The sequence below is a fragment of the Eubalaena glacialis genome, chromosome 2 (assembly GCF_028564815.1).
Source record: "Eubalaena glacialis isolate mEubGla1 chromosome 2, mEubGla1.1.hap2.+ XY, whole genome shotgun sequence".
Taxonomy (NCBI): domain Eukaryota; kingdom Metazoa; phylum Chordata; class Mammalia; order Artiodactyla; family Balaenidae; genus Eubalaena; species Eubalaena glacialis.
This window is the reverse complement of record NC_083717.1, coordinates 60706674-60732779: the sequence shown is the minus strand read 5'-3', so window position 1 is coordinate 60732779 and position 26106 is coordinate 60706674. Positions and strand designations below refer to the sequence as shown.

The following is a 26106-nucleotide window of genomic DNA, read 5'->3' as shown; positions in this document are numbered from 1 at the left end:
ACTGTGAAATACCCACCACCTAGGACAGTGAGGCACAGAGGTGGTGCTTATTAATGAGTGAATAACTGGCTGCTGCTGCTGCTTGGTGCAAATCAATAGGAGGCTGAGATGAAAAGGTATTGGTGAGAGCACCTGGGAAAGGTGACTAGCCAGGGAGATTGCAGGAGAATGAGATGATTAAGGATGAGCAAATGGGCATCTTTAAGGGCCAACAGAGGAGGGAGTGCAGGGTTGTAATGGCAGGTAAGACAGTAAACAGGCAGTTTCGTGTGTGGCTGAGAATGTGGTTTTCTGCCCTAGACCACCTAGTCTCTGTGTGGCTCTGGGTAAGTTTGTTAATCTTTCTAAGCCTCAATTACCCCACCAGTAAAATGAAGCTGATAACCATAATACCTTCACCTAAGGTTGTGATGGAGGTTAATTGAGCAAATGGCCATAAAAAGTCTGGCATGGGGTAAGCTCTCAATAACTGTTCATTACTACTATGATCGATGCAAGATTGGGGGAAGAGTGTGAAATGCTGCAATGTAAAAAGATGTTTCTGTAATCTTTCTAAGTCTTTTTCCAAAATGCCCTGCCCAGGAATAGACTTCATGTGTTACCTTGCTCCCAACACACATCTACACGAAAATGTCTCCTCATTGCCAACCCCCTCACCAGCCTTTTCTCCTTTCCAATGACTCTTCTGAGAGCTAGTCTAGCGCTTGGCACAATAAGTTCTCCATAAATATTTGTTGATGTTCACTGCACTTCTCCCAGACGATGCTTAGGTGTTATTTGTCAGGAAAATCGCGATGTGGAGTGGGAGATATTAGTGTCTCCGACCTCCTTAGGGGAGAACGGGCTAGGTAGAAAGACAGCGTTCTTCGGACTCTGAATCACCTGTAAGCCTGGCATAGTAAACGCAGCTCAATAGGAGGGGACTGGGTTTGGTCCTCTGAAACTTCCCTAAGGAGCCGTCTGCATCCAAGGGCGGCCAGAGGCCAAGAAGAACGCTGAGCTTTCGTCTCCTTTAAGAGGCGTGGCCTCACTGTAGCCACCACGGGAGTGATTGGCTGAAGCTGCCGGTCCGGGGGCGGGACTCGGTTGCCGGGGAGCGGCGCGGTGGCCGGGCGGAGACTGCGGCGGCTGCGCGGAGGAGCGAGGTGCTTGCTGGGCTAGGGGTGGGCGACGGCGCCGGGGGCTGCGGTGAACGCTTAGCAGGCCGTGCAGTTCCCAGAGGGGAGGCGCCGTCGCCATTGACGCCTCGCTCGGTGAGCGCGTTCCGCTCGCCGAGCAGGGCCCCAGCCGACCGCCGGCACCATGGGCCAGTGCGGCATCACCTCTTCCAAGACCGTGCTGGTGTTTCTCAACCTCATCTTCTGGGTGAGCGTGGCCGGCGGGCGGGAGAGGGCGGGGGGCCGGCCGTGCGGCCCGAAGGAGGCCTCGGCTGAAGCACCTATGGGGCCCAGCGGGGACCCAGGCTGGGCCGGGGCTGGCGCTGAGGAAGTGAGGGAGCGAGGGGGCCCTGTGGCGGAGGCGCGGGGGCCGCTTCGTTAGGTCCCTCCCTGGTCGGGACGAAGGCTCCGGGCGTAGATGGCGGTGAGAGGAAGCCCTCGGGGGCTTCTTGCGGCCTCCGCGCTCGGGCCCGATGCGCCCGCCGACGAGCTCTGTGCCAGGGGCCGGCGCTGAGAGGCGCCCCCGGCCTCCCCGCTCCCCGGAACAGCCTGCTGGACGGAGAGCTCTCATTGCAGATTCTTTCAGGACACCAGGCTCGAAATAGGATATTCCCCAAAGGGTCGGGCTCCGCTTTCTTTGTCGGGGCCCGGAGCCCTGGTAGCTCCAGTGGCAGCCCCGAGGCGTGCGAGCAAATGGTGCAGAAGTGCGGGGACGCTACCGACTCAGGGGTGAGGGATTTTGCCTTAGAGCTTGTTGTGTATGGAGAACTGGTTGACTGGTTACCAGCTCAGAAAACGGAACGGTTTCAACTTGAGAAGCCAAATAATCCTTTAACCAAGAAAATCAGTCTGTTTGTTTGGTCCTGGGGATGGGTAGCCTGAGATTATAAACCTTGGTTAAATATGACTCGGATGTCACAAGATCTTGAAAGCGATGAGTTAGTTCACTTTCACTGAAGGGTGGCTTATGAATTTTTTGGACACGCCCTCAAAGAAAGGGGTGTTTATAGCCCTTTCATCTTACTTCAGGTCCTTATCTCGCCAAGGACTTTTGTAATAACCTGTGTTATTCCTGTCAGTCTCTCCACCCTCTAGTTCATCTGGACCTTGCACCCGGATAAATCTTATTAAGCATTTCTTCCCTCACATCACTTTATTTCATTTAAAAAATAAACACCCTCCCACACCCCAAAAGCTTCAGCAGTAGATTAAGGTTCAGCCTCCTCTTGGTATTGCAATTGAAGTCCTCAGTCACCTTTCCTTCCTTACCATTGACCATGTTCTTAAACACTTGCTGTCCTGGACACACTTCCCTGTCCCCAGTCCCCAGCACACTTCTTGAACATTCCCACTTCCCATACTTTTGTATGTCCCCATTCAACTCTTTCCCACAAACATACCTAAATTAGGAGGAATCCTTTTCTTCTTACAACCCATTCCCCCCTCCCCCAACAAAGGAGGAAACTTTTCATATCCTGACTGCTGTAGCATAAAAGGATAATTACATATAATAAGGCACTTACTACACACATGTATTGCCATAGAGTCTTTCAGGATATTTACGGTGTGATGGAAAGAATCCTGACTGGTAGGGCCAATAGTACTGTTCAGAATCACCCACGTGTCATTGATGTTTCCATGATTTCTTCTTTTCCAATTAGAGCAGTGTTTCTTTTACTTTAGTTTGACTTGCAAGCCTTTTTAAAAGCTAAAAGAGTTTCCAGGGCTCTCCAGATGAGAAACACTATTAGATAAGAAGATTCTTAGGTATAGACTTAGCTTTGTAGCCTTTACAGTTCCTTGTGATTTTTATGGGCATAACACTTTGATTTTGGAGAAGAGTCTGTGTACTGTCAGGTGAGTTCTAGGCTATTCAAGCTCAGGGACTGGAATTGCTAATGAAACAAAATATTGGAAATGCAGGAGCCATTTTCTTTAAATAATTAAATTTTCATTTAAAATAGCAGTTAATTCAAAGGTTCATTAATCTTTGGAAACTATGTTAAGTATAGGTACTATTGGCACTTAGTGAAGAAGGTTATGATGAACTTCAGTTGTGCTTTTCATGGTGGCTTCTTGCCAAGACTGAAGTTAAACTGTGTGGTAAAAACACTCTTTATCTAGGTTAGTAGGATAATAAAACGTTTGTGAGCTGTGATGAGGAAGTTAAGCAGACACGCAGGGAAAAAAATTGTGGCATACAGCAGGATTAGTGCAGCATAACTAAGGAGGAAACAATATTAGATATGTCTCGCACCAAAGTATTAGTTTAAGGACCAACTATTGGAATCTGACGATGTTGGTAATCATAGCTAATATTTGAGTGCTTTTTAAACCCAGGCCCTGTGCTAAGCACTTTACATGGAGTATTCTCATAACAACTCCATCTGGCAGGGAATATTGTGCTTCTTTTACAGATGAGGACATTAAAGTTTACTTAAAGGGGCACACGCAAGGTGGGGCAGAGCCAGCCTTCACACCCACGTTGTCCTGTGCTCTAGAGCCTGTGGTGTTAGGGCAAAGGGGAATTTCAAAAGATTTGGAAAGGGGAAGGAACTCTTTAGGCTGTGTTAGACTCACTTGCTCTAAAACACTGATTTTAACCTTGTTTAGAACCTGCCCCAGCGTTTAAGCTACACTATTTAACTTGTCAGTTTAAAAAATTAGGTCATTATGAGGAAGTACATAAAACAGATGTTAACCTGTTCTTCCTGGGAATTTGTAATGCATTCTTCAGTTCTAATAAGTATATTCTTATATAGTGGCCCCTTCCTCCTTTTAATGCCTTAATCTGTAAGTGGAAGAATAAGCATTCCCTACACAGAGCATCTCTAAAGTTTATCTAGGTTCCCTTGGGCAACTTCAGCAAAGTTGCCCACGCTCTGTTGCACTGGCTCTTCACTATCAGATGGTAATGACTGATTGTTGATAAGTGTTAAAGTTTAATTGCTTTGTCAACATCTTTAAACTACACCTCTCTATATCATGATATCCTGGTTCCGTTGGCAGCTTGTTCAAAGAGCTGTGATGTGGAAATAGATACGTACTTGAAATACTTAGGATCGGCATTAAATGATCTGACAGCCAAAGTTGTTAGTGTTGACTTGGTGTAGATTATTTTGGACAGTGCAGTCTAAGGAAGTTACTATGGAAAGGCACAGACAAAGGGGAAACAGTGGTTTCTAAAATCCTGAAGGTTGTCTTAGTGGAAATTGAGAGTGCCTTACCAAATTCCAAAATATTAGGGCCTATAGCATGAAAGGTAATTTTGGACTAGTGAACGGATGTACAACTTGGATCTCTTTGTTTTTTTATGGAGTGGCATAGCTTTAAATGTAAGCGTATTAGTTCTAGACCCATGATAAGTTTTGGAAGACAGGAGTGTTTGAGTTACATGACTAAATTTTGAAGGCTATTGGAACAGTCATTAACCTCTTCTCTAAACTGCACTTTTGCACCAAGGTCAGACAAGAGTCTTAATTCAGTGGGTCATTTGATCTGACCCAGGAGGCCTCATCTAAAACAAGTTTAAATCAGTACTTTATAATTTCAGGTTTTTATTCTGGCAAGTTAATTGAGTACTTAATGAAGACCCATGTTATACAAATTACCTTTATTTTTTCTACCCTGTGAGAAAAACCAGTTGGCTAGTATTTATTTTGCTCACGTGTGTCTTAGGCATTATAGGGACTACAGGAGAAAGCTTTGTCCATGCTTGCAGAATTTATAGTCTGGCACATCTGCTTAGGGTGTTGTTTTTCATCAGTATGAAAGGCCATAGTAACACTAACACAGCTGTGGAGTGGGAAATACCACAAGGTTAAACACCTTTTAAATGCTTTTGGAAACAACTTTGGCACCTTCACTAATCATCATTCACTCATATGAAATACCCTTTACATACAAATCATATTTAAAAGCCTTATATAAGCATTAAAATTTACCCTATCTTAAAAAAAGTTTCATATTACCCTTCCCTCTGTGAGTACATATAATTAAGGAAAATTGCTTTGTTAAACAAATACAACACAAATGTTTAAACACCTACTTTGTGCTTATATTACTGATAGAATGGTGGAAAAATGAATATCTCTGTTCTTACAGAACTTTTTTTTTTTGGTGGAGCAAGGCAATTAAAAATAAGCAAGGAAAGTATCAGATAGTGATGTGTTATGCAGAGACTTAAAACAGGGTGATGTGATAGAGTGATTGGGTGGCTGCTTTAGGTTGGCAAAGAAGTCTTCTCCAAGGAGGTGAAATTTAATCTGGAATATGTGAAGGAACAGATTTTGGGGTGATTTGGAGGAGATGGGGGACATTTAAGACAAGGAACAGCCTACAGGCCCTAAGGCAAGAATATACTTGGTGTGTTCAAATTACCAAAAAAAAGCTTAACTATACTTTCATGCTTTTGTTTAAAAGATAAAAATTTATAATGAAATATTTCAAGGAAGACTTCTTCTTCACAAATCTCCATATACATATTTTGTGTTTTCTAGCACATCTTGCACATTTGAGTTGAGAATATGATACTTTTAAACCGGAACCTTCACCTAACATCCTGGAATTTGTTTCTTCACCTCCTGTATTCCTGTCATCATGAATGACTGCTCTGACAAAGAATATGTCCTTGGAACACACCTTCAGCTAACAGATTTCTTTTTTCATAGTTATTTTTCAATTCACTAGAAGAAAAGCAAGTTATGGTATATATTAGGAGACCTATTTCTTAACTTTGACAGTTAAGAAAATGAATGTTTCCAGTCTTACTACATTCTCAGTCAGCTGTCCACCATACCAAGTGCCTTGTGGCTCTGAGTAATCATTAACTGGAAGAGCTCATAGCATTGGGAACTTAGTCAGGAAAGCTCTGTTTAGTTAGCAGTTTAAGGAAAAGGTTGTTTATTAGCTCTTTAGGATATTTATCATGCTTTGAAATATTTTAATGAATTTTATTCCATAAGATCCAACTTAGGTTAGGATTTTTGCAGAAAATTTATTCCATAAAATTTATACTTGCATCAAACAAGTATATTCTAAGAATCATCACTCAGTAAATACTTGTTGAATATCTGTGCTTTACATGTTTCTGAGAAATGCAAAAAGCTACAGTTCCTGCTTTCTGACAGCTTATAGGAAGAGGGGTCAGACAGGCAAAATCATTTAATATTCTATTGAATTTAATTTCTAGCTGCTCCCCCCCTCCCCCTCCTCCTTCCCCTTATACTCGTGGAGAGTCTCAAGTCTTCCTTTAAAAATATCATCTCTTTCCTCCTTCCCCCTCCTTAATAGTTTGGTAGAGTCAGTAGATGAGAACAATTATTTTCATTGATGTATTTGTTCTTGATTTACTAAAAGGGAATCTATAGTAAATGCTGACATACCGTATTTTACATTGTTGCTGCTACTGATTAAACACATAACCCAAGCAAGGACAAACTCTACTATTATAAAGCTTAAGGACCTCAGGCTCCAGTAATAATAACTGACTCTTTACAGTTAGAGTAGGGTATGAGGACAGAGGGTCTCAAAGAAAAATGCATGTTTAAATTACGTGCTTCTCAGATGACCCCTGGAGCCCTGCAATCTGAAAATATCTAATTTCCATGCTGTGACAATAATGTGGCTGTGGCAGTTGCGGATCTCCAATTTCATTGCAACCTGAACGTTTGGGGTCTTTCAACTCCTGTATATAAATTGGATTAAATAGAACAACTTTGTTAAGCTAGATGAACAAAGATTATAAAAAACCAAATACAGAAACAGTGAAAATAGGACAAAATTGAGAAACATGACCTTTGGAATATCATCGGAGTAATATTGGTTTAAAGGATTAGAATACTTTTTCTTTAAGAATAATGGCAATAATGATGGTGATACTGATAATGATGGCAGAAGTGGCTTACTGTCAAAATTTAACCCTCCAAGTAGGGTTTTTTTGTTTGTTTGTTTGTTTTTTACTTGTCTCCTTGATAGGTGACATTTATGGGGGGAAAAAAAAGATGTGTACTGAAAGGATCAGAATTGTGTTAGATAGTCAGAACACATCTAAAGATGAGTCAAAGCTAGGCAGACCCAAGAAAAGTGATAAACAGGGAAGATTGGCAGAAGTGCCTAAAGTATTTGGGATTGAAGAGATACCTATTTTATGTTGGTGGTTAAGGACAGATCTAAGAATTCGTTTGTGAAAGAACAACAAAGTCTCAATTTCAGATATAATTTTAAATATTTACTTTTATGATTATGCAAATAATATATTTGCTTTTTGAAGAAGACACTAGAAAGTATTTTAAACTAACGTTACCATAATTCCACCACCCAGAGACAACCAGTATTAATATTTTGGTGGGTTTTTTTCCTTTTTTTTAATGTCTGCATGTAAGTGTGTTTTTCCCCTAACACACCACAAACATATTACTAAATTATGCTTTAACATATTTAAGGGCTATAATGCAAATATACCTCTGGATGCTAGGGTTTTTTCCTTTGTTTTCGCTATTATAATTTTGTTATAATATTATAACATTGTGATGAACATACCTTATACAAATCTTTGTTTCCATCTGACTTATTTTCTTAAGAATAGACTCCTAGAAGTGCAGTTAGTAGGTACAAAAGTATAAATGCTGAGGCCAATAATGTGTTGCCAGATAGCTCTCCAGAAAGATTATTCTATATTAATCTATACTTCTGTGAGCTCTGCTCTCTGTACCCTTACATATCTTTGAATACTGCTTGCCTTTATTATTGACCAATTTGTTAGGTTGAAAATGATATATTTTAATAGCTTCAGAAATTCTTGGTTAGAGTAGCTTTAATTTCTGAAAGAGGATTTGAAATCTTTGGGATTTTTTTTTTCTTGAGTGATAAGAGAGTAAATGAAATATGCAGGCATTGGACTTGGTGAGAGTAATTATATTTAATGATATGAAGTATTTCATCAGAGTAAGTCAGAATTGAAACAAATACGCTTGACTAGAGAATGTTACGGTAAGTAGAATGCTGAAAGATTTGAGGTGATTTTAAGACACTTGTAATGGCACGAGGAGGATGGAGTTTGGAAAAGCTTTCAGAAATGCACTGCATAGAATTACCAATGGGTTCTTTGTAGGAGAGAAGCGAGGTACATGAAAAACTAATATGACCGTACAGGAGACTCTGAATTAAATGTTAAAAGATAGGTACATAAGATGGATTTCTGATGCTGTTTTTCCCCTGTCTGCTTTTTGAAATCTGCATTCTTACGAAGTCTAGAATACATGGTGGTTTTTGCCAGGTCTTTCTACTCTTTCTCCCAACATTCCAGTCGCTTCTGCTTTACCAATTGATTGTTGGAGGCAAAAATCACACTGAAGGAGTAGTTCTTGCAGGCAACAAGAATTTGTGAGACACTGCTTTTTAGCTGAATGACTTCAGATGGTCCCCTCTTCTTTACACTGTCCTGATTCTTTCCCTTCTACAAATGAATCCATGACTACTGTATACCACTGCAAGAAAATCACTCCTGCTCTTCTTTGCTTTATCTTCACCCATATGCTCTGTGGGATGTGGGATGCACCTTCACATTTCTAAATTTCCATATAGATGCACTTTTCACCACAGAGCTGTTTTATCTCCTGGCTTGTAACAAGGCTGTTTTGTTTTTAATGTTCCCCGATTCCAGTGGCACGTTTCACTGTGGTTGATGTGCTCCCTTTCATTTCATATTCCTTCTTCCTTAGAAAAGTAAAGAATTTAGGAGTTTTGTGGATTTTAGCATTTCATCATCTTTCACAGAGGATTTCAAAAGTACAAAAACAGAACAATTAGTTTCTAAAACCAAAACACTGGTTTCTAAACTGTAGAAAAATCAATCTTACATAACATTGAAATTTCTTATTTTAAAGGGGCTTCACATTTGTATGTATTGAATATGTAGTAGAAGGGTAAAAGGATAAAGTGAAGTGTCATACTTCTGGAACTCATACTTCTAAAGTTTTCTGAAAGGTAGCTTTATTTCTGGAGGAACAGCTTGGTGTTGCGCAAAAGCACTGGCTTTCCTAAAGTTTTAAAATTTTGTGACTTAATTTAGAACATAAGTTTATTAAAAGGTAAAGAAGAATGGTTTTCAAAAAATTCTTTTTTCTATAGTTTCAGCTCTCAGCCTTTCCCTTAAATTTCCCTTCACTTATTTGTAAAAAGGATGAATATTTTTAGTATACTGTCCTGGCACAAATCCTCCTTATAGACTCAGATTTTCTCAGCGGTGACTAATGCAGTTCAGCTGCTTCCAAGTTCTACATTTCATTCCCTCTTCTCCTGCACCTCCTCTTCCCCCCGCTGCAGCTGGTTTGTTGGCAAAGCCCAGATCCTTTGATAGATCTCAATCCCAGCATTACCCTTCAGAAGGATTTAACCCTGCTTACCTTTTAGGCTTTGTAATAGCCACAACTCCTATATCAAAAATCTGCATGACTACAAAGTCCCTAGTTAGGAATTACTTATAACCTTCTTCCGTTTACCATATAAGCTCTACCTATGTTTTTCATACTGATGGTTGGATGTCATTAAAGCAGTTGTTTATTGCTGTTTTTAGGTCTTCAGCTGTTGTTGGGACACCCTCTCTATATTTTCAAAGTAATTGATGTCATTTCATAAATTGTTTATTATACAACTTATATTAAGCACTATATATACATGTCGTTAAAAGAAGAAATTTTTGAAGTTACCTTCAATTTAGGAGACAGTCTCTATCAGTAATTTGATTTATTTAGTTTCATATCAGCAATCGGTGCAGTTTCTGCTTTGGTGTGTGCAACTGCTAAGTTGCTTCCCAATGTATGTTGTCAAAACGGAAGCGTTATGTTTTCAACTCTGCTGTGTGATTTGGATGTTGACTAGTTTGCAGCCTGGGAAAAGAAACTGCTTTCAAGTCTATTAGAAAAGCACAGGCAGCTTTACAAATGGCATTTCCTCCTAGCCTTCCATTGCATTCGTTATCTGTATGGGTGGAGGATGGCCGCACTGGAAGCATTTCACTTGGCCCACTCCCAGGCAGCACCAAGTGTAAGCCTTATAGGGATCTCTTTAGGTTGAAAACTCATCATTTCATGTTTAAAATGCAGATGGTTCTTCACTTTCCCATGCTTCAGATTAATTGTTGAGTACATATATCTTCCAGTTTTATCCTGTTTTTTTCCAAATTTATGTGGTCTTAAATTTCATTTACTAGCAGCTCAAAGATGGAATTCATTTTAATTCAAGCCATTTAAGAAATGAAGATTGCCTAAAAGTATGAAATTAGAACACTCCCTGACACCATACACAAAAATAAACTCAAAATGGATTAAAGACCTAAGTGTAAGGCCAGACACTATCAAACTCTTAGAGGAAAACATAGGCAGAACACTCTATGACGTAAATCACAGCAAGATCCTTTTTGACCCAGCTCCTAGAGAAATGGAAATAAAAACACAAATAAACAAATGGGACCTAATGAAACTTAAAAGCTTTTGCACAGCAAAGGAAACCATAAACAAGACCAAAAGACAACCCTCAGAATGGGAGAAAATATTTGCAAATGAAGCAACTGACAAAGGATTAATCTCCAAGATTTACAAGCAGCTCATGCAGCTCAATAACAAAAAAACAAACAACCCAATCCAAAAATGGGCAGAAGACCTAAATAGACATTTCTCCAAAGAAGATATACAGATTGCCAACAAACACATGAAAGAATGCTCAACATCATTAATCATTAGAGAAATGCAAATCAAAACTACAATGAGGTATCATCTCACACCAGTCAGAATGGCCATCATTTAAAAATCTAGAAACAATAAATGCTGGAGAGGGTGTGGAGAAAAGGGAACACTCTTGCACTGTTGGTGGGAATGTAAATTGATACAGCCACTATGGAGAACAGTATGGAGGTTCCTTAAAAAACTACAAATAGAACTACCATACGACCCAGCAATCCCACTACTGGGCATATACCCTGAGAAAACCATAATTCAGAAAGAGCCATGTACCAAAATATTCATTGCAGCTCTGTTTACAATAGCCAGGACATGGAAGCAACCTAGGTGTCCATCATCGGATGAATGGATAAAGAAGATGTGGCACATATATACAATGGAATATTACTCAGCCATAAAAAGAAATGAAATGGAGGTATTTGTAATGAGGTGGATGGAGTTAGAGTCTGTCATACAGAGTGAAGTAAGTCAGAAAGAGAAAAAGAAATACAGTATGCTAACACATATATATGGAATCTAAGGGAAAAAAAAAAAAGTCATGAAGAACGTAGTGGCAAGATGGGAGTAAAGACACAGACCTACTAGAGAATGGACTTGAGGATATGGGGAGGGGGAGGGGTGAGATGTGACAGGGTGAGAGAGTGTCATGGACATATATACACTACCAAATGTAAAATAGATAGCTAGTGGGAAGCAGCCGCATAGCACAGGGAGATCAGCTCGGTGCTTTGTGACCACCTAGAGGGGTGGGATAGGGAGGGTGGGAGGGAGGGAGATGCAAGAGGGAAGAGATATGGGAACATATGTATATGTATAACTGATTCACTTTGTTATAAAGCAGAAACTAACACACCATTGTAAAGAAATTATACTTCAATAAAGATGTTTAAAAAAAAAAAAAAGAAATGAAGATTGCCTATTAGAGTAAGAAAAGCTAAGAATCCAAAGGATAGAGAGATGACTAGTGAAGACAAACTGGACAGAATTTTTTGCTTCATATTTAGGATTCTTCTAATTCTGTTTGGGGACTAAAAGTATTTACTGTAACAAAATGTGTGTGTGTATACACGAGTGTGTTTGTATATCACACATATGTAGTCAAGAAAAAGTAATGTTTGGTAAGAGTGTTAAGTATTCCATGTACTTCTGTAGTTAATGCACCCAGACTATTAAGCTGTTTCTCCTCTCTCCCTTCTCCTATGCCTTCCATCATCCCATAATAATATGTCACCAAAGTAAGTATGTCAGTGAACTGAGGGCCTTTGAACAGGTACAGTTGCTGTAGGTGAAGCATTTATAAACTAATGTATTCCAGATGTCATGGCCATCAGGAATTCAGTAAGCTGGATTAAAGTTTCCAAATCTTGTTTGAATGGTGGACTAAAAACTATAAGCATTGGACTGAAGAGAAACAAAGCAAATTCAAACCAAAGCTTTATGATTGAGATAGGAGGGCAATTTCAAGGGACTGGATGAAATGAAGTGTACTCAATGAATTTTGACAAATACCTTCTATGTGCCAGGCACTGTTCTAGGTGCTGGATGGTGGTACAGGGCTGAAAGACTGACAGGCAAAGTTTGTGCCCTAAAGGCATGCTGAGACATATATAGTTATAATTGCAACAGTTGTAACAAATGCTCTGTTAGAGCTGTGTAGGGGGTGGCATGTGACCAAGTGCACCTAATCCAACCTGAAATGGTGGAGAATGGCTTCCAAAAGGAAGAGGTGATATTTAAACTGCATTTTAATGGGTGACAAGGAGTTCCCAGGCAGATGAAGAGAGGGCATTCCAAAGAGAACAGCAGAGGTAAAGAAGTAAGAGGATATGTGGTACATTTGGAAATAACAGCTTTCTGTTGTTCAGGGTACATGAGAGGTAATGGAGTCTGAGCCTGAAAAGCAGGGAGGAACAGCTTAGTTTATCAGGGGCCTTATTTGCCTCATCTTTTTTTTTATTAAATACATTTTTATTGTAATTATCGATTTACATGCAGTTGTAAAAAATAATATAAAGATGCCATTACACATTATCCAGTTCCCACAATAATAACATTTTGCAAAACTATAGTACAATACAATAACCAGGATACTGAAATTTATAGTCAAAATACAGGACATTTCCATCCCACAAGGATCCCTCAGTTTGCCCTTTTATAACCTAATCCATTTCCCTCTTGCCCCTACCCTGTCCTTAACTGTTGGCCACCACTAAGCTATCTTGCATTTCTATAATTCTGTCATATCAAGAATGTTATATAAGTAGAATCATACAGTATGGAAATTTGGGGAATTGGCTTTTTTTAAACTCTATTTGCCTCATCTTGATTTTAAACATGCTAATGCCTTGATCTGTTTTATATTTTTAACAAAAATAACTGATCATATAAAGAACATATTATTAAGGGACAGGGAGGGTCAGCAAGTAAGGTTTAGGGTGAACAGCGGTAAGGCCCACATTAAGACAGAAGCACTGCAGAGGGTTGAAGAGAAGTTACGGTATTCACGTAGTGTTTTGAAAGTAAATCTGAAGGAGTTTGGTGATTGATGTGATGCAGAGGTAAGACAAAGAAAGAAAATAGAGTAACTCTCAGGCATTTCACTAGAAAAAGATAACTGTCTGGTGCCATTTGCTCTGAAATACGGAATATGAGGGAAGGTTTAATGGAGTGGGCAGGAAGGCAGTGAGGGTTTGAGGTAAGTTGAGGGCAAGGTGTCTGTGGGGCTTCCAGTTGGGGATGTGTAGTTCTGAGATGATGGCTTAGGTAGAGAGCTGCAGTGGCTGGTGAAGCCATGGCTAGTATAGCCCAAGGAGAGCCTACAAAATGAGAACTATTTAAATAGGGCTGAAGGTAGAACCCTGGAGATCACTAACATTTGTCTGGCAAAGAAGAGTCCATGAAGAGAATGAGACAGCAAGCAATGAGAGAAATAGGAAGAAAGCCAGCAGTGGGGCCTCTTGAAAGCCAGAGGAGAGTCTTAAAAGAATATGGTTTTTTGGACTTTCCTGGTGGCACAGTGGTTAAGAATCCGCCTGCCAATGCAGGGGACACGGGTTCGAGCCCTGGTCCGGGAAGATCCCACGTGCCGTGGAGCAGCTAAGCCCGTACGCCACAACTACTGAGCCTGCACTCTAGAGCCCGCAAGCCACAACTACTGAGCCCACGAGCCGCAACTACTGAAGCCCACGCACCTAGAGCCCGTGCTCCGCAACAAGAGAAGCCACCGCAATGAGAAGCCTGCGCGCTGCAACGAAGAGTAGCCCCCGCTCTCCTCAACTAGAGAAAGCCCGCGCGCAGCAACAGAGACCCAACGCAGCCAAAAATAAATAAAATAAAATAAAATAAATAAAATTTTTTAAAAAGCTTTAAAAAAAATATGGTTTTTTGAATTGCCTCCATTATTCTAGTCATGTCTTCTCTTTTTAAAAGTTCTTTATTATTTTTTAAAAAAATCAACTTACTTTCTCAACTTTCCATAAATGGCATGTTTTTCTTCCAGATCTGAATGATTCTATTGGCCTGATATATGAAAATATACTGATGACGCCGAAGCTTACAGGGTCCCACAGACTTAAGAAATAAACTGAGTTTCCAGGTTGAGAGGAGCTAATGATATTTCCAGTATCATTGTGAAGGCTCTTTTCTAGTTTGAAGATTAATGATTTATGTGTTAAAATTTTGAAGAATGGTGAAATAATTCTTTTCATGTGAATGTCTCAAAGTGCTCTATAAATGATAATTCATTAAACCAAATGTTTTAACGCTTAACCTCACACTGTATTTGCTCATTCACATAAAAGCAAGCAGCATTGGGCTGTCAGTATTGTGCTGGTACACAATGACAGCAAAATTGACAATGATAAGAGGAAAATGTATGTAAAACTCTGTAACTGGAGCATTGTGTCTGGAGTAGCAGCTGTTCCATGACTTTCTGCATTCACTTTCCCTTTAGGTGCTCTAAAACCTTGTTACTCAAAGTGTAGTTCAAGAATCAGCAGCATCAACATCACCTGGGAGCTTGTTGGAAATGCAGAATCTCAGGCCCCACCCCCAGACCTACTGAATCAGTCTGCAGTTTAATAAGATCTTCTGGTGATTCCTATTCATGTAGTTTGAGAAACACGATTCTAAAGAATAAATAGACCTAAAGGGTTTGTACAGTTCTTGAGTAAAGTAGCCCTCTAGCTATGAAAATGGTAAATTTCATAGTCTCAACTAGGACAGCAAATGTTTTAGAAATGGGTATCATGCTTATTAGTTGCTATTGTATTTTTTTTCCCCAAGTCGATAGATGGAGATTATAAATGCAGATTCTGGAGTCAGATTGCCTGGGTTCAAATCCTGCCTCTGCCACGTGTACCGGATTTCCCCATTTGTTGGGGGCAGTCCCCACCTCCACACCGACCCTTATTGGACATGTAATTGAGCTACAGAAGCCCTTTGGGATGTGTGTGTGTTTTCATTCTTGTCATCAGTCTTACTTACTGGATTTGTGGTTTCTTGGTCCTAGATGAACCAGCATTTATCGAAAAGTAGATGGAGCTTGGAAGACTTTACAACTTTAGTAAGGAAATGCTCTTACTAATGAATAATTTTCAGCTTCACAGAAAAAAAGTCTACAAAGAGATTTAAAAGTGGTGGAAAATCTCATTGAGTTATAACATGCTAAGAAATAGTGGGGATTTTTACCAGCAGGGGTTGGAGAGTTTTACCAGCACTCTGACCTTGTTTTCTACAGGGAGCAGCTGGCATTTTATGCTATGTGGGAGCCTATGTCTTCATCACTTACGACGACTATGACCACTTCTTCGAAGATGTGTACACTCTCATCCCTGCTGTGGTGATCATAGCTGTAGGAGCCCTGCTCTTCATTATTGGGCTAATTGGCTGCTGTGCCACAATCCGGGAAAGCCGCTGTGGACTTGCCACGGTAAGTTAGCTCTTCACTGATCGCGTGTGTCGTCATAGTATGTGGGAATATTCATTTGTGTTACTTGCTTGAATTGAGCATGAAACTCCGTTTTCTCTTTGACTCTCTTTATAATTGGAACAGAATTAGCACTTGTCTTAAACTTCTAGCAGTTATCTCAGATAATTGCTTTTTATCAAGAGAGTATTTAGAGTTATTTTTTCATTTGTATTTAATTTTTGACAGTGTTTCCTTACATTTTCCTTACAGTTTGTCATCATCCTACTCTTGGTTTTTGTCACAGAAGTTGTTGTAGTGGTTTTGGGATATGTTTACAGAGCAAAGGTATGTTGTCTACTGGCATGTATATGTTTTAAAAGGTGGCTTAAGTGTTTCAAGTGAAATAGAACAAACTCATTTTCAGAGTTAACATTTTCTTTTGCCTGACTTCAGTTTAGCCACTGCTTTGAAAATGTAAAGATAATTAGAAATTATATGTCAGGACTTCTAGTCTCATTTAATATAGCAAAGTGTTAATTCTACTACTGTCCTAGTTTGTAGGTAGTTTTCTTTAAATGGCCATAGGATGATCTGCAAATGAATAGTTGGTCGGCTGAGAACTTTGTTCAAATTTCCTCAGCCTATAGATTCCCTATATAGATTCCCAGATTTCTGTTTTAGAAGAACTAAACTGAGGATTTCATTTTCCATTGCTTCTTTTGAAAAAATGCGTTGGTCCTGGACATAGAAAAAGGTGATTGGGAGTTGTAATCCTGCAACTTGTTCCTGAGGAAAAAGGGGTCCTACCAACTCAAACACTAAGGCAACTATTGCCAGCCACTCCCTTCTTGCCCCTCTTTCCTCTTTTCTGGTCATTTCTTCTTTTCTTTCCCCTTTCCTTTTGCTTTCCATCTACAGTACCATTTAAGGCTAAACAGGCTGCTTTAAATTAATTTGGGGATAACTGTAGAGCTGTTATAAAGGCATAGTAGGGTTATTCTCATTGTAACTTATGATTTTGAGTCAAAGGCATGATATGCCAATTTAATATTCAACCATTGCTACATAAAGTACCAGACAACTATGCCAAAAAAAGAATGCAGTGGATTATGCCCCTACCTATGATCTGGTTATCAATTTTATAATCCTACCACATCACTGATAAAATTACCAAATAGGTCTATCATCTTAGAAGGGTAAGGAGAATCTGGTACAAGCAAACTTTATTAAATGACACTTCAGTTGCCACTTGGTAATACATTATGAAGAGTTTATTTCCTGTCTTCTCATTCACATACATTGAACTGCAGCTTTTCATAAGGTGCCACTTCTAAGGACTGATTTTTTTTTTTTTAACCTGCTGATTACTTTTACATATTTGGCCAAGTCTAATTAAACGTTAAATAAGTAAAATGGAAATAATGTTGGTATTTGTCCCAAAAGTATCTTGTGGGGGCTTTTTAAGTTGTTTAATTTTTACCTCCTTTAGGAAAGGAAAATGCGTAGGTCTTCTGAGAACCCACTGAAAACTTATTTGAAAGAGAAGGTGGTCTATTTATAAGTTAGGACACCTATCTCAAGGCTCAAATGCTTTCTCCCTCTTGAATAAATTGGTAGCCTGCCATCTTGCACACAGTCTTGTCTGTCATTGCTTTTAATCTGTATGATGTAATATGTCTGAAGTTTTACCTGAATCTACATGGAGGCAGGAAGGGAGAAAACTTTTTTATTACAAGAAATTCACAGAAATATCTTGCCACTTTGCACACATGCCATTAGGGCATTTTAGCTGGAGCCTTGACTAATGTTACTTTCACCAGTATTTTTGAGGGATTCTTTGTTTTGATTCAGGTGGAAAATGAGGTTGATCGCAGCATTCAGAAAGTATATAAGACCTACAATGGAACCAACCCTGATGCTGCTAGCCGGGCTATTGATTATGTACAGAGACAGGTGAGTTCTTCTGAGGCTAATTTGTTTTTGAGGACCAATCACTGTTGAGTAAACATTAAACTTAACTCTATTACTATGTAAATTAGCAGTATACATTTACAGCCATGGTTAGCTTCATGATGAGTCCAATAATCTTTTTTTTTTTTCAAATGCAGCTACATATGAGTTGTTAAGCTAAATGATCAATGCTATTTTTTTTTAATATAAATTTATTTATTTATTTTTTGGCTGCCTTGGGTCTTCGTTGCTGCCGCGTGGGCTTTCTCTAGTTGCGGCAAGCGGAGGCTACTCTTTCTTGAGGAGCACGGGCTTCTCATTGCGGTGGCTTCTCTTATTGCGGAACACGGGCTCTAGGCACGCGGGCTTCAGTAGTCGTGGCATGTGGGCTCAGTAGTTGTGGCTTACAGGCTCAGTAATTGTGGCTCGCAGGCTTTAGAGCACAGGCTCAGTAGTTGTGGCGCACAGGCTTAGTTGCTCCACGGCATGTGGGATCTTCCTGGACCAGGGCTCGAACCCGTGTCCCCTGCATTGGCAGGTGGATTCTTAACCACTGCACCACCAGGGAAGTCCAAGTCCGATAATCTTACCTTCATCCTTGAAAAGTTTTTTTTCCACCATTACCTAGTCACAGCCAGAGAAGAAGCATCTGATTTTCCCTTAAAAATAATTAGCTAAAGAGGTGATAATGGAAGAGAGGTACCAGTCACAGGAAAGTTCAGCGTCCAGATGGACTTTAGAGGAGGTGAGAAGTCTTCATATACCTTGAGAAAGCAAGACCAGAAAGGATAACAGACAAAACCATTAAAAAAAATTATTGTAGACCATTTGAAACATACCTGAAGGTAGAGAGAATCATACAGTAGATCTTTGTATCCATAAACCCACCTCAAAGTTGTCAGCTTTTTGTCAATCTTGTTTCATCTATTACTCCCACATATCATTTGCTAGATTAACTTAAAGTAAATCCCAGACATTTCAGACAAAATATTTTAAATACTTTGTCATTGGAAATAATATTTAACTCAGGATCAGATATTTAACAGGCAAAGTGTATAGATTTTTCTTAGCTATAAACTACCCCTTGTGGGCAATATGATTTCTCAAATGGAGGTTCTAGAGCCACTAATCACATGTGGCTATTTAAATTAAAATTAAAAATTCAGTTCCTTAGTCGCACTAGGCACATTTTAATTGCTCAATAGCCCCATGTGGCTAGGTGCTACCATACCGAGCATACAGACGCAGAACATTTCTATCATTGCAGAAAGTTCTGTTGGACATCACTGGTCTAAAAGTAGCTTAAAGCTCTTCAGTGCATGGAACTCTAAAGTTCAGCACAGGGGTATGTGTTCTGTGTTGAGTAATATCTCTGTTCTCTTCTCTGTTAGCTGCATTGTTGTGGAATTCACAACTATTCAGACTGGGAAAATACAGACTGGTTCAAAGAAACCAAAAACCAGAGTGTCCCTCTTAGCTGTTGCAGAGAGACTGCCAGCAGCTGTAATGGCAGTCTGGCCCACCCCTCTGACCTCTATGCCGAGGTAAGTTCAGTTTCTTGGCCAACACTTGAATCTAGCCTGGTAGCTTTTTTTTCTTGGTGAATTATCTCTACCTGGAACTTCTTTTCTACCTTCTTTTACTTGTCTTTAATGCCGTTTTTAATTTTAATATAAATTATTTTCAAATGCATTATCTTTTTTCCCTCTTTTAGTTTCTGTCATTTCCATTTCTGCCAGTGAGTAGTAATATGTGACCTTGCAGCTTTCACTTTTTAAAAAGACTAATGAGGATGACTTTGGGTGTTTTAGGGGTGTGAGGCTCTAGTTGTGAAGAAGCTACAAGAAATCATGATGCATGTTATCTGGGCAGCACTGGCATTTGCAGCTATTCAGGTAAGCACAGCTAGCCAAGGAGTTTTCAGAGTGTACTGATTCTCTGATGTCAACCCTGAATGGTTTTAATCACTAAGTGCAGTTAATCTTTGTGTATATAGATAACTTGTGATTGAGGTACCAGACACCAGTTTCCAGCATCTTCCATTTCCTGTCTCTAGACATAGACCCAGAATGGTCCCAGAAACCAGAGATATGGATGGGGGAACCATGTGCGAGGGGACTCCTTATCTTATTTTCTTGACTTGATTAGTGAGTGACCTGTTCAAAATACAAACTGTTGTCATAATGTATTCTTGGGAGGTGCTTCAGTAGAACTTCACAGAATTAAAAAAAAATCAAACTGCTGTATTTTAGCTTGGAAATGGAAAGTTTTATTTTAATCTTTTTTAAAATTTCTCCTTCCATTTCTTGCTTTTCTGTCGTCAAGGGTTTTATATGTTCATATACATAAATCAAGACTAGTGGCACTACACTAGTCTTTTACAGTAACAGGAGCAATTTTATCACTTTACAGGAAAGACCTTTAATTAAAAACTGAGGTTCTAACCTCCCTTGTATTTGTGGACTTAGTTTTTTAAGAAGGACTGTCATCAAGAAGTCTGTTACACCACTTGGCATATTTGGAAATGTACCATGTCTTTCTGGTAGCTGAGGGGACTTGTCCCAGCTCCTACCAGTGAAAACAGTCTTTTTCCCCCTTAATAATAGCTTGTACAAAGTAGCTGGTAATTGTTTTAATTACCTGTCACTTTATCAAAAAAAACCCCATACACATCCTTTATCCCTCATACCCACATAAAAAACAAGTAAGAAAGATGGCTATTTTTCTGCCCAGTATAATCTATATTCCTAGTTTCTCGGGTATATACATTATATCTTAGGGATTCTGTTAGAGGAATATTACAACTATTTGAAAATGATTGAAAATCCTTTGCATCAGATCTAGTTCTCAGAGTGTTCTTTGGTGTTCTTTTTGTATGTTCTTGAAACATGCTTCAGGTCTAGAGAATCTACTTTAAGAAAGTTTTGATATCACTTAATTGTTAGATAAACCAACATAATTGCTAGTTTAATAGGGTTTTATATGTTCATATACATAAATCAAGACTAGTGGCACTACACTAGTCTCTTACAGTAACAGGAGCAATTTTATCCAGTCCCTGGTTTTAAAGGCCATGAAAATGAGGGAGAGCAAGGATAGCATGACTTACGACCATCACTAAAGCTTGAACCCCGTCTCCATGTGTACTCTGCCTCCAATTACAAATTGAAGAATTAAGATTCTCAGAAGATTAAATTCCTAAATTCTATTATGAAATCTGACAGCAAATTAACACTTAAGCTGGTTAGAATACACAATGTAATAGCATTGAAAAATGATTAGCACTTTTCTTCAGGTTCTAAAGTGGGGAAGCTCTAAGAGCTAACACCGAAAATTCAATTTTAAATAATGGGAAAGATTGATTTTTGGTAGTGTTTTGAGTATCAAAACTATTTAAGCGTTGTCTCCTTTGATTCTGAGTGTGATTTGTGAACTATTAAGCTACATTTCATTGATGTTCTAAGGCATAAAGGTGAATTTAAGAAGAAATTTTCTCATAAACTTAATTTACCCGTAAAATCCTCTTGTTTGAGTGTTGATCATCTGTGGGCCAGTCTAGCCCACCACCTCTTTTTGTGTGAGCCCCACACATTTTATGTATTGTCCATGACTGCTTTTGTGTTATGGTGACAGAGTTGAATAGTTGCAGCAGAGACCAATTTTGTCTCTTGGTTCACAAAGCCTAAGATATTTACTGTATTGCCCTTTACGAAACATCTGCCCACCCTTGTTCTAGTCTTGTTAAGTGGTCTAGGTTTGGGTAGGACCAAAATTACCAAGAAAGAAAAACCTGAAAAATATAAGAGAATGAGATTTTTAAAATTTTGCTACACCCATTATACTATTAGTTTCTTAATGAGCAAGATATTTCACTTCTTTGAGAGTAGCCAGCCTCTTAAATGAACAAATGATCAGCTATAAATTATATATTTCAACAGTCTGGTCATAATAATAAAATCTAGGTTTTGATTTGGCAAGCTCTTCAGTGTCAGCTGTGGGTAAGGCTCTCTGTAAAGGCAGTATGGGGAAAATGGGAATTGTCAGTCTTTGGAGTCTCACAACGTTGGCATGTCCTTAAGATGGAATGATCGAAAGCAAAATTTCACAGAGAACTGGTTCCCAAGGCCTTGTTGCATTTTTCTGGTCTGTATGCCAAGTGTGAAGGAGGTTGAGACTGCTGTTTCCTTCCTGCCTCTTCTGACTTCTATTTTAATTCATTAAAATGAGTTAAAATACATAAATGACTAGCACTTCAGATTGGGCCCCCAGATAGTTAAAATTGAGTGGCTTGTTTCTGACCACCTTTTTAAAAAAGTATTTCAAGTAATTCTTCCTTAAAAACTTAAAACCAAAGCATGGGAAGCTAATTCTTGAGTGGCTAAGATTTTTTTTTTTAATTTTGGGGAAATTAATCTTAATTGTTAACTTTTTGAAAATTTCTTAATTGAAAAACCCATTTGATAAAATTTTCTTCAAAGATACAAATTTAGTAAGAGGTAAGCCTCCCTCTCAAGTTTTGACCCCAGTTCTCGAATCCCCCCTTGCAGAGGCAACCACTGTTCCCAGTTTCCTGTATATCCTTCCAGAAGTAGTTTGTGGTTAGACAAGCACATAAATATTTTTTATGCAAATAGAAGCTTATAGGATGCAATTTTCTACCTTTCTTTCTTAAGATAATTGTATGCAACCTCCAGTTTTGAGAAACAATGCAGACAGAATTCTGTATGCCTTGCTCAGTTTCCTTCAGTGGTTAACATTTTGCAAAACTATTATATATCACAACCAGGATATTGGCCTTGATACAATCCACTGATTTTTTTTAGATTTCTCATTTCTATGTGTGTATTCAATTCTGTACAATTTTATGACCTGTTTGGTTCTTGTATCCATCATCATAGTCAAAATACTGAACAGTTGCAACACTACAAGTGTCCGCCTGATACTGTTTTATAATTGCACCCACCTCTGTCCTATGCCCCCTCCCCCATACCCTGGTAACCACTAATCCTCCATATCTAAAATTTTATCATTTCAAAAGTATCATAAAAGGTACAAAAGGTTACATATAATATGTGATATGTAACCTTTTGTACCTTCTTAAAAACAAATTAATATGCTACTGTGGCAATATAGTATTCCCTTTTTTGGACATACTTCATAATTTATCTAATCTGCATTAATGGGCACTTATGGAAGTATTGCTATTACAGAAATGCAAGTAGTGAATATCCTCTGTATATATGGGCAAAGTCTGTAGCAAAAAATTTGTAGTCATGAAATTGAGGGGTCAGAGAATATGGATGACTTTTTGATAGGTATTTCTAAATTTTTCTCAGAAAAGAGTGTTTTCAGTGTGCAGTTCTAATTACCTTGTATAAAATACCTACTTCCCCATAATGCCACCTACCTAGTGTATCATAGAGCATTTTAGTCCTTGGCAGTTTTTTTAATCACCACTTGCCTATGTACTTACTAATCATTTTTTGCAGTTGCTGGGTGTTATATTTGGACTAAGTGTAGATTAGTTCTCATGATGTGACTACTACAGGGGAAAGTTTCGTTGCAAGAAATCACACTGGAGCTAAAATATTTGTGTGATATTTTAAAATCTGTTTTTGGAAAATTTCAATAATTGATGAGATTTTAGTATAGCAAAGCTTTGGAAATGGACCTGTAATACTTAGTGATGAGGTTTGCACTGTAAGACATTATTGTGTAGTGCTTAGTGTTGTTTTTTTTTAAATTGTAGTATTTAATGTTCTTAAACAGACTCATTTCCAAGCATGAGTAGGGTTTTATCAAGTTTATTTAATTGTTTTTAAATCAGTGAAAGTTGATTTAATTGAAATTAAAGTCAGGAAAAAAAGGATACTTATTTCAGACCCCATTTTGAGAATGCTGACTCCTTAGGTAGAAGTTAACCAACTGAAAGGAATGTGAGGAGGTAGGGATGGGAAGAGATCTTTTCCCCAAGCTAATCAGTGACTTCAGAGCTTAGCATTTTTATTGCTCAATTTAACACTGCCTGAGAACATAATTGTGTTTGATCTTATAGCTGTTCTAAGAATGTTTTGCTGTACAGTGAACGGAAATATATTTCTTTAGGAATTAGATACTAAACATGTCTAGAATTGGCTTAAGATATTTAGTAAACTTTCAACAATATCCACTTTTAAAATGTCTTGAAGATGCTTTGCACTAGTAAGCACTCAGCAAATATTGATATAATGAAACTGATGCATTCAAGCAGCAAGTATATATCCTGAATGGGTAGAATAGAGGCTAATAAATAAGGGCAGAAATTGGAGAGTGTGACTTTATCATGGAGAATTCAGTTTGAGGACATCCTTTTTCTCTGTACATGTGTCTCATTAGTAATCTTCTACTTCAGACTTTGAGAGTCTTGTTTATGGATCGGGTACACTTTGTTGAAATTAGATTGACCCCATATGTACAGAGGGCCCTGCCTTTTAAAAATCAAATAACTGAGACCTTTCACTGTCTATGAAAAGTTAGAGCAGCAAATTAATTTATTTAGCTCTTTAGTACCTGTTTATATTTTGTAAGAAGCCAGGTCAAAAATTCTAGAATCGTTTCTCTTTAATCCAGCTTAATCCTCTCGCTTATCCAAAATAACATGGCATTACTATTCCAGTTTGCTACCACAGAAGGATTAGGCCGTATTAAAATAAAATGATGAAGGAAGAGTGACCTTTAAAAAGTAATATGTATATAATACCACAGAGCCAACCCTAGATTTCAAAAATAGTGAATAATTGTGGAACAAAAACCTTCAAACTATACTTTTTGGTATCAAGATTGGTTTTCCCCCATAGGGCTTTTGGGCTACTCAAGTATTGGGCTTTTCATTTTGTGGTTTGTTATAAAGTTTATCTGCCCCAAATCCAGATGCTTAAAAACACCACCATTAAATTTGCTCACCATACATAGTCTTGATCATTCCGCTCCCTAGACCTTTGCTGTTCAGTATTGTAGCCACTAGCCACATATGTCTAAATTTAAATTAATTTTAATAAAATAAAAACTGCAACTCCTTAGTTGCGCTAGTTACATTTCAAGTGCTCAGTAGCCACACGTGGCTAGTGGCTGCCATATTTGACAGCTCAGTATAGACTGTTTGCATCATTGCAGAAAGTTCTTTCGTACAGCACTGCTCTAGATTGAGATGGGAATGGCACTAGGAGAGACTTGATTCTCTGCTGGCTTCACAAATTGTTCTTAGGTGTGAAGCAGGGAAGCTAAAACTTGGTACTTAGTTCCTAAAAAGATAATGTATTCATTTGAAATTGCTTCCGTTACTGTTAGTGCTTTTTTGATGATTTGAGATCTTTGAACTTAGAGACAGTTCCATTGCCAACAAAGAAATACGTACTTGCTGTAAGAGGGTTTTCAGCCTCTTTTTTTTTTCCGTTGTTGTTTTCTTCCCACAGCTGCTGGGCATGCTGTGTGCCTGCATCGTATTGTGCAGAAGGAGTAGAGATCCTGCTTACGAGCTGCTCATCACCGGTGGAACCTATGCATAGTAGAAAACTCAAACCTGAGCTTTTTTAGTCTTGTTCTGATTTGGAAGGTGAATTGAGCAGGTCCACTGCTATTGGCCTCCTGAGTTCATTTAGTTAAAGCACACGTACGCAGGTGTCGGACAGAGCAGTTTGGCTCTTCACGTGTCCACCTTCTTACCTACCCACCTGTGAGTTTCTTTTCCCCTGTTCTAGCTGACTCTCCATGTCCGTAAGTGTTTCAGTACGGTGGTAAATGTTCTAATCTCAGAACCATTTGCGAGTTGCGTAGTGTGGTAGAATTAAAGGCGGACATGAGCCTGCTTCTGTTACCTCCAAGCAGTAATGGGACTGCTGCTGAAGTATCACCGGGTCCTTTCAGTCTTCACAATGGAGAACTCTTGGCCAAAGGTTTTTGGGGGGAGGGGGAGACAGTCAGCTGTCTGGTTAAAGTTAATACCAGATGGTGCCCCTCATCAGTGTCCTTTTAAAAAATATATACTATAGTTCAGTAAGATAGCAACTGTACAAAATGGCTAAAATAGATTTTAGAATCATACAGCGTGTATCTTGGTTCATCTTCAAAATCAGACTGATCTTTGAAACTAGCGGTTTTTAATCAAAGCTGGCTTTATAGGAGGAGTGTAATGTATGCACTACTGTTTTAAAACAATTAGTGTGAGTGTGTGCGTGTGTTTTTTTGTATGATTGAGCCCATTCATCGTAAGTCTAAACTCGTTAGAAATAATGTACCCATGGAGACTAGCAAAATAGTATGTAGATGTGATCTCAGTTGTAAATAGAAAAATCTAATTCAATAAACTCTGTATCAC

At 38.8% G+C, this 26106-nt stretch overlaps 1 protein-coding gene across 1 annotated transcript; it reads left to right on the top strand.

The window, feature by feature from the left end:
- Positions 1 to 1104: 1104 nt before the first annotated feature.
- Positions 1105 to 26106, top strand: TSPAN3 (tetraspanin 3). The gene is made up of 7 exons (XM_061181883.1): positions 1105 to 1365; positions 15633 to 15824; positions 16074 to 16148; positions 17655 to 17756; positions 19145 to 19297; positions 19565 to 19648; positions 25205 to 26106. The coding sequence occupies exons 1-7, from the start codon at positions 1303 to 1305 to the stop codon at positions 25295 to 25297; spliced, it is 762 nt and encodes a 253-aa protein (XP_061037866.1). The 5' UTR covers positions 1105 to 1302; the 3' UTR covers positions 25298 to 26106.